The 9,806-nt window shown below is 39.0% G+C and overlaps 1 protein-coding gene across 5 annotated transcripts in view; it reads right to left on the reverse strand.

Moving 5' to 3' along the window:
- Positions 1 to 287: 287 nt before the first annotated feature.
- Positions 288 to 9,806, reverse strand: part of PATJ (PATJ crumbs cell polarity complex component) — a 363,430-nt gene continuing 353,911 nt past the window's right edge. Inside the window, exons 44-45 of one of the 5 annotated variants that reach the window (XR_008617259.1) lie at positions 2,317 to 4,636; positions 288 to 297 (exon numbers count right to left, since the gene is read on the reverse strand). Coding sequence is in view for 4 of the 5 variants with exons in the window: in XM_028489331.1 (XP_028345132.1) it covers positions 4,609 to 4,636 (28 nt within the window). In the remaining variant the exon portion in view is untranslated. Of the gene's footprint in view, positions 298 to 2,240; positions 4,637 to 9,806 lie in introns of those variants that run through there. The other 4 variants (XM_028489331.1, XM_028489330.1, XM_028489329.1 and 1 more) reach the window with 4 other exon arrangements.

The raw sequence follows: 9,806 nt of genomic DNA on the forward strand, positions 1-9,806 counted from the left end.
TGGGATAGTGCTTCTTTAAGTGCAAAATGCTTACAGAAAATTGAATCATCATGTTGTGAGAAACTGATTCTTATTACCATCTCAAATCCTTTTGATTAGATCAAGAGTAAAGGACTTTTGCTTCTGTCCATGAATTAAGTGCTATGGGAATTACCCTTAGCACCTGCTGTAGTAAACAATGGAAGAGTGGATATAATAAATGAAAAAACAGTTTTCAGACATTGGACAACAGGTAGCACAGGATTTTAATGCCCAAAAGAAGGGAAACAAGGGAAGGCCTACAAGTGCCCTGGTTTACTGCCTGGAGGCAGTACCCAGGCTACAACCCAGGGAAGGGGAACCAAATAGACTCCATGAGTTGCAGAGAGAGATCAAAGTTCAGGAAGGCCATGGTGGGTGAGCTGTAAGGCAGAGTGCTGGCCAGGAGGGAGCTGCATGGAGTAAGAGCTTAGAGCCCTGCAGCTATATAAGTCTTGGTTGGAATACCAATCTGCACATGCATGAGAGGGAACTCTTCAAGGAAAGAATCACCTGGAGTTCAGACAGGGCTGTGGATGGTTTCCACCTGTCAGAGTGGAAAGACCTCATGATATACAGGCATTGGATAGAAATTTCAGAATGCCTTAACAGTGGGACAAAATTAGCTCTAAAGGCTGCATTAGACCTGCCCTAGGAAAGCCTGAAAACAAGAGTTGAAAAGATCAAACTGATTATGAGTTAGCATAACTGCATGCCAGAACAGTCCACTGCCATTTAAAGGAATGCAATGGAATCCATCACCCAACAACGTAAATTTTACAATGCTTGCATCCAATAAAAAATTATCAGACATGCGAAGAAGCCAAAAGATAAGACCCATCCATAATCAGGAAAGAAAATTCAATCAACAGAACACTCCAGGAATAGCAAAGATGGAATACTATAGTAGAAAAGGATCTTAACTACTATAGTCTTAAAATATATTCACGTATATAAAGCAGGGGCAAAGTACAGCCTGTGGGCCAAATTTGGCTCACTGCCTGTGTGTGTAAATAAAGCTTTATTAGAACACAGCCAGCTTGTTCATTTATGTTTTGTCTACTGCTGCTTGCATGCTACAATGGCAAAGTTGAGTACTTATGACAAAGATTACAAAGGCCTGAAAAGCCTAAAATATGTATTATCTGGTTCTTCACATCAAAAGTTTGTTGACCTCTGATGTAAAGGAAAACATGGACATGAGGAGGGAAATGGAAGATATTTTTAAAAGACCCAAATAAAACATCTAAAGATGGGACATACAGAATTTGAAAAGTACACTGGATGAAATTAACACGAAGGTGAATGTGACCTAGTCCCTGTTTTCAAAGAAGCATCTCATCTGGTGGGGGTGGGGTGGGGGCTGACTTCTTTGACAGTGGATGGGTGTGAAGAAGGGAAGAAAGGGAGTGTGGCTGGGTTAATAAAACAACAGTTTACAATTCCAAATTCCTGGAACGTACCAGGTTAAAATTGCTTGCCAAGGGTTGATGGTAATTGAAGTGCCTTGCCTGGTTCCGGAGGTGGGCAGCAGGCGTATGGAGTTGGTATTACTCCCCATCCAGTTATATCCCAGTGGCATGGCTGATGAGGGAAGCCTTGGTTTCAGCTTTTTGATAACACAAGCTCACACCATTTTAATCAGTTACACACTTTGTTATCTGACTTGGGGCAACAATTCAGAGCTAAGCCACTCTCGGAAATATTTTCTTTTTAAAGGTCATTACTGATTGAAACCACTAATCACCAGCATATGTCTAATTTCAGACCATCTCCATAAATGGGATAAGAGGTTTATTGTTAATATTTATTTATGTAGTACTTACTATGATCCAGGCACTAGACTAAGAGTTCTACTTGGACTTTATTCATTATAGTGCTTTGAACCCTCCTCTCCCCCCTTTCTGATTGAAGAAACTAAATAACTTGGACAAGGTCACATGGCTACTACATCAAGATTCAAACTCAGGCAGTGTGATGCCAAGACTCACCTTCTGGACTGCTATACCGCCTCCTTTATAAAGCATCTCTTCTAATGCCTGACAACACCGCAGCAATTAATACGAGACAGCTATTAATGGATCCTAGATATTAATAGGACACTAGATTTTGTGAAAAGTTGATTCTTTTTCTATTAGGGAACAAAATGGCTGATGAAAACACAAAACCAGATGCAGAAATTAAACTTTTTCATATATAATAAAACTCCATTTGCTCCTTGGTAACTACATTTATTTAGAATTTTTGGAAATATCTTATACATACAAACATTCAGCAGTTTTATCTTTCCTGGTTTACTTCCCTCTCATGCTAACTCTAATAAATGGCATCATTACTACACTTAAGTGGCCCAAATGATGAGGCTCAAACAATATATGTGGCTATGAGAGAACTACTCCTTTCACAAATTCCCATCTTCATATCCTCTTAGCTTGGTAAGTTCTGACGCAAAAAAAAAAAAATGTTTTTGGGAAGGCAGTTATTTACTAGTCATGCAAGCAGAGACAGAACCAGTTACGAGAAGCAATAGTTATATCAATTTACTGCAGCAAGGAGTATAAAGCACCACAATTCCTTTATCAAGAGACTTGTAGCATGTCCTAAAAGGATAATGTGTAAAGAAACAAAACAATGATATGTTACTTCAAAATGTGTATTTAATGGCCATTCCATCAAAATCAAGCAGAATCACATTTCAAAAGTATATATATATAACATATGTATGTGTTTTTTTTTAAGGTGCATTTTCAAGTTTTATTTGGGCTTTACATTTCTTCTTGGCTGCTTGAGGTGTTTTTGCAGATACAATTAACAGAGAACGTTCTGAGGCTGATAGGTTCTCATGCATTGAAAAATAATTTCTAACAACACTGCGTATTTTGGGATACATTAGACATTTCAAAAGCCATGTGTAAATTCAGAAAACTTAATACCAGTAATGAAAGTCATTTTCAACATGAAATTTAGGCACTCTATACTTTGGAATAGCCATAAAATATTCCAACAAGAGTTAATGCACTTTGTGATTACATCTACTGAAAGATAGTTCTCAATTAAAATCTACACTTATTAAATAACATTTTAAATTGGAGCCCATTACATTTTGATAATTATTGTGAACCATTTGCAGCATTGTGTTTTAGTTAAATAATGCCACACTACTTCTATCACCCATTCTGGTACTCATCTTTTGTGGTGCATTTTTTCACAGAAGAACCTATAACATTCATTGATAAGCATCTCCCCCTCCTTTTCCTGCTAATACCTGAATAAGAAGGCCCCTAACCAACTTTAAAGGTATTCTTGTATTTTCTACTGTAGTTGCTTTCTTACCATGCACACTTCAGCAAATGCGAGGCTGCCTGGAGACCAGGAAACAGTCTCCAAGGAGCCATCACTGATTCCTAGGCTCAGTCCATTTGTTCAGTCACTCTGTGGCTAAGTGCGCTGCTCCATCTATGTTCCTATGCTGTGTGCTGCTCGACTGACAGGTATGGAGCCAAGCGGAGGGATACTCAAATTTGTCACTCCACTTTGCACAATGCCAAGGCCATCCAGACCTTGGCTGACTTTAGTAAAAACTTGCTGATCTCTGCAGTGTGGTTCTGGGGCTTCCACCTCCTCGTCTGAAGCCTGAGGTGTGGGAATGATGCCTGCCTACTGAAATGCTGTTAACTCCAGATGAACTTCCCAGACTTGAGCATAACTTAGCATTGTTAGAATTCAGAATATGGATGCTAATTGTTCTTGCTAAGAAGGTACATTTTCTCAGTACTATGCACTTATGTAGCTAAGAAAACAATTAGAAAGCCATTTAGAATTTTTAGATTACAGTCTGCAAATTGACTCATCATAATCACCAATGACTTACTTATAAAGATCTACCCAGAGAAATGAATTTGAGGCTTATTTGATGATGTCGTACAGAGAAGAGCACAGTAATTTCCCACAGGAGAATCTGGTATTTCATCATGGGCATCACTGCTAAGTTAATTACACTGCTAATGTTTTCTGTTGTATCTGAAGAGACAATTAGCATGCGTAAATCATGAGTGAGATGACAAGTTGCTTAACATTTGTTTCTGTTCATCGGATGCGATCTGGTTGCTGCTCAGCCTCCATAGGAGTCGGGATGGGGAGAGAAGGACATAAGGAATGAGAGGTTGTTAGCTTCCATTTCGGCAAATATAATCAGAACCACTTACTACTAGTTGATAAACATTGATGTTAAATGCAAAGCGCATAAGACTCAGCTGTTAGAAATTAACCTCACCAAGGTGAGAGAATCTGGGAAACATTAGATTGTCAACTTGCAAAATTCACGTGAAACCTAGGCCATCTCTCCCAAGCAGAGAGGTTGAGATGGTAAGAATGAAGGTGGGTTTTAGTTGAGGCTGCTTTTCATCCTCAGAACTTTGTCTTCCTATGGATATTCTACAACCACATCTATCTTGTGATCAGGACCCAAGGCTCAGGACAGCACAGTTAAGACTACAGTTCCTCTCTGATGTTTTAGAATGGCCACAGCTTCCTCATGTGTAACACCTTCCAGAGTCTCACCATTAACAGCTAAAATCTGATCACCTCGCTTCAATCGGCCGTCATCTGCAGCTGCTCCCTGTAAACAAGAAACATTCCAGTTTAATCTAGGACAATGCAATTAATATTCAAATAATATTAATATGGTGTGCATATTAAAAGAAAAACTTTTAAAACTACCAATTAAAGTTATTTCTAGGTAGTATTTTTTAAATTAAGAAAACTAAGAAAAATGTAGGATATGTTATTTGAATAATGGTTGAACAGTAATCATAATTATGCATTGTTTACATAACATACTAGTAGAAATGTCCTGACGTTCACATTTATTTTAATACCAGTAGGACCTTACTTCAATATTCAGTACTGAATGGAATTTGAATGTCATATCATGTCACATTCATGAATATGTAGCATGCAAAGGCAGAACTGAATCTGGTATTAGTTTTATCCTCTAAATGGGTGAATTTTATGGTATGTGAACATATCTCAATAAAGCTGTTCTCTGTCTATATATATAAATATAAAAATACACAGAAGTGGAGCATTTCTAAAATTTTGCAATATCATATTCAATAGCTTCAACTCTACCTTTGATCCATCTAAATAGGTTTCTAAATGACTACTTTCATTACATATTCAGTCATGCATGGCTCTTCAGAACGGCACAAAGCAAGTGAGACTTGGGCTTTTCTTCATTCTAAAGCTGAGTATCAAAAACGCCATGATATTACTAGAAATACTTTGGACGAGTAAGGAAATAAAAGACCTAGGAAATGATTCACAGGAAGCTTTCTCCATCTGTCGGGGTAATTGTGAGAACTCCTTGAAAAGTTAGTGCCCAAAGAGTCCTCTAAATGATGTCAAACTACTGGGGAAATTAACCAAGGCCCGTGGGCACCTGGTCGCTAATGGCCTCCTGCAGAAGCCGAGCTAAGAGGCACTAACACTCCGGAGACCTGTGTCCTACAGCATGGAGGTCCTGAGGTGGTGGGTGAATTATCTAGAATATCAAAGCCGTGAAAAGGGTGGAATTCCTGTAAAAAGATGTAATAAAGAATATTCAAAACCAGGACTATACTGGGGGGAAAATACCAAGATTAAATAATTATTCAAATTTTTTTTTCTTTTAAGAAAGTGTGTTAACTGCACCGGACAGGATTAAACAAGTAATGCTAACGGATAAATCTAACTTGATTTTAATAACTTTTACATGCTGAGATTTAAGGGTTTAAGTTAACCTCAGATACCTGTGTAATTAGTTCTTTAAAAAGCACATTAAGCTCTTCAAGTTCTTACTTTCACTAATGCAAAAAAGGTCGATTTTTCAACTTTCTAAGATGTGTACACTATTTCAGGTATTGCCATGCTTACTTGATAATTACACTGACCTGAATCTCCTCTCCTACTTTATTAATGTGGTATCTGTAGACTAAACAAGGGAAGGAAGAAATAAATGGCTCACAGACAGACCTCCATCTAGCTTGGAAACGTGGCCTTACCCACTTGCTGTGTTCTAGTTTGGTCACTTCGCCTTCCCTATGCTGTAAAATAGGCTCTATTATCTATCTTTCGCCCTGTTCTAAGGATTAAGTGTACGGCACACGGTATTTACTCAGTCGTGGTGGTAGTATAATAAAATGAAATGAATGATGATCAAACTCATGTTTTCAGATTTCACAGCCTCCAAAAAACTGCTCCCTCAATTTTCAGGGTTGTTGAAGTCTTTAGGCCAATCTCTTGTTGGCTTATGGTAAAATTCGGCTGCTGAAGGGACTAAGATCTAAAGTTGGCTTTGATTTTGAAGTTTCCAACCAAACACCTGAAAGAAAATGGAAGGCCCTGACAGCCAGTTAATCAGACTGATTAAGCCTTGCAAATCCTACACACCCTAAGTGTCTGTGATGCTTCCTACTTCTGGAGGGGAAGAAACGACCTGGATGGGCCAAATTAATTTCTTAGTTGAGCAAGAGAACTGTTAAAAGATGCTTAGGACACCAAAAAGGTCACGTAATAATCCACACCCTGTGTCCACCCTGTGGACATCTGAGATCCAGAAACCTGAATCAGAGATAAACATTTTAAAGAATGTATGTTCAGTGTTAAAAAAAAAAAGAAAGAAAAGAAAACATATAGCTGTAGTTCTTAGATCGAAACTCCTATGGGGGGAATCTTTAGCTTAGTGGGGGCTCATTTTGCAGCCATTCCACTGTCATTATCTCCATAGCTGGCTCTTTTAAATGCAAAGTATAACAATCCTCCCAAAGAATCATTATCACAGCTACTTATGGTGTTATCCTAGGAAAAGGAAGGTCTGTAGGTGGTTTATCCACCTTGGGAATTATCACACTGGGGCAGCACTGTCATCCAGAATGTTTCTGATCTGCCTTTCCTTTCCCTGTTCATCCATCATCAGGTCAACAGATGTGTGTATGGGAATAACATGCCCCCTTGACAGGCATCCTAGCAAGATGGAAACAGGTGTGTAAATCTGTAGCTGCCTAATATGTTCCAAAAGCAAACGCCAAACGGCTTGAGGCTTATGTCAGGTCACAGGCACACCCAATTAACAGGTGATAAGATCTGCACAGGTAAAAGCAAACTTGTATATAGTGTATAGTACAGCCTTCTGGAAAGAGAAAGAATCTGTCTTATTTCTTCTGTGGAAGGTCTTTATTTCTTTAGGAAAATAAAGCACTAGGAGGCAAGTGAATCAATTAATAAACAAATGATTGTGATAAAAGCAATGAAGAATAAAGTTGTAGTATCAAAACTAAATACTTTCAGAGATCTTAAAAGTTTATAACAAATTTAAATTCCAACTTTAATAATGAAATTAAAAACTTATCTAAGAGCCATCTAGTGGCAGCAGTAGAAACCTACACTATGACCTGTGTATTAAGTAGGATGAACTGGACTACTTAATTCTTGAAAGATACCGTTATCCACTCTTTTTTTTTTTCTTTTTATAAATTTATTTATTTAATTTTTGGCTGCGTTGGGTCTTCGTTGCTGTGCGTGGGCTTTCTCTAGTTGCGGTGAGCAGGGGCTACTCTTTGTTGCAGTGCACAGGCTTCTCATTGCAGTGGCTTCTCTTGTTGTGGAGCACAGGCTCTAGGCGCACGGGCTTCAGTGGTTGTGGCATGCGGGCTTAGTTGCTCTGCAGCATGTGGGATCTTCCCATACCAGGGCTCGAACCCATGTCTCCTGCATTGGCAGGCGGATTCTTAACCACTGTGCTGCCAGGGAAGTCCCCCGTTATCCAGTCTTAGTCTAACTCACTGGGTTAATCCTGCAAGTACTTGGCAGACTATTGGAAGAGAGAAACCACCTTCAGCTAAAGCATCCTGAGGTTTTAGTGAGGGTCAGCCATTAATGTTGCACTGATCCCAGGCTTGTACAAAGCTTTATGCCATGGCCCTCTGCAATATCTTAAAAGTAGAAAGCTAAATCTTTGTTCTCGCAAGAACAATATTTCCAAGGCCAAAGAGCTCTTCCAAAGAGCATGCCATATTCCTTACACTGGTTGTTGAAAGAAGACACTCTTTAAAATCTGTTAGCATCTACTTTTGTAAAAGGGTCTAAAGAATATTACACTTCTTGTGACTCCACTTTTATAAAAGAACACTTCTTGCACTAGTGTGGTGTGGGAATTTCCTGTAAGATGAAAATGAAACAAGCATACATGCACACATTCAGGTATCACTCAAAGTAAAGCAAAGCAAAACACACAAAAAAATCTCACCTAAGTTTTATTAAAAAAAAAAAAAGTACAGTAAAAAGGAAAAAAATACCTTTGCAAATATAGTCTTGACATAAATTGGCAGGTCTCCATGGGGACTTCCATAACCCCCTACAATACTAAACCCCAATCCTTCAGAGCCTTTCTCCAAAGTAATAATCTTAGGTGGAGGTGTTCTGAAAACACAATGCACGCTGTTTAATTCAAGAATAGATATTGAGAGGGAATTTCATTTTAATGGAAGAACACAGATTTGAGAGAGACTTTCATACTGTGAAATGATGATGGTCAGTTTATCAAATCAAACTGTCAGAAAGCAATCTAGAAACTTATTTTTGAATTTCCTATATCATGCCAATATTTTTGATGTTTTAGAGGTTTCTCTTTCATAAAACCCACTGTTTTTTAACTGATAATAAAGTCATGATGCTGAAGCTGACAAAGCACTCTTTTTTTTTGCTTAGTTTTTAACTTTTTAACTTACTGTCTAAAGCTGAACGGAACTGTCTTTACATCTTTGAAGAACATGCATGGAGATGGAGAGGCGGCGTATCACCTGAGCTTGGTGTATACCGCAGTCCACAGGTGGATCTCTGAACAGAACAGGTGACAGCAGCCCTAGAGCTCAGTAATGGCTGCTGTTATTCTGCCTGAATATCCTCGCTGCACCTGATCCCCACTTCCACTGAGTGTGGGATCTCATCCTTCAAAACCCACCTCCAATCTCCAATGCGATGCTTTCCTGACTCCCTTGGAAGCATTCACCCCTACCTTCTCTGTGCTCCCTTTGTTCTTGGTCCAGATTTCCATAAAGCACTTGTCATACTGTATCATGATTTCTTAACCATCTTTCTCCTCTACCAGATTATCAACTCCTTAAGCCTCTGCCCTCTGGGCATTCCCAGTACCAAGCCCTGTGCCTATCACACCCTCAGAATCACGACTATGTAAATAAGAACTGAAATCCAGGAGAGAAGAGAGAAACCAAGCTGAAGCAAAATGGATAAAGATGATTTGTTTCAAATGTATAATTTAGATTTTCAAAGCTTTGTCCAGTGTGGAAGTCATCTCTCTCAGAAACAACATGGGTAAAAATTAAATTACACGTGTGGGCTCAAGGAGTTAAAGCTAAGCTTAACTAACGCCAATTTCTTATTCCCATACGTGGTTGTCCAAAGGGTAAAAACCTAAAGGAACTCTGGTACCTGGGCCTTGTCATCTTATCTGCAGGAGGTTTGTATACGTATCCTGGCAGGGCCACTTGTTTTGCGGCAGCATGCACGTCCGAGAGGCAGAGCCATCTGATATAAATGCAGCCATTCGTGTACTCAGAGAAATTTGCAAAACTGGGATATGAGCAACCTTTGAATATGCTGTTCTGTCTGACTAGAATATTCTTCCCTCTCCTCCTCAATTTTGCCTGGCTTTTTTTTTTTTTTTTTTTTTTTTTTTTTGCGGTACGCGGGCCTCTCACTGTTGTGGCCTCTCCCGTTGCGAAGCACAGGCT

Source organism: Physeter macrocephalus, chromosome 4 (genome assembly GCF_002837175.3).
Source record: "Physeter macrocephalus isolate SW-GA chromosome 4, ASM283717v5, whole genome shotgun sequence".
Lineage (NCBI taxonomy): Eukaryota > Metazoa > Chordata > Mammalia > Artiodactyla > Physeteridae > Physeter > Physeter macrocephalus.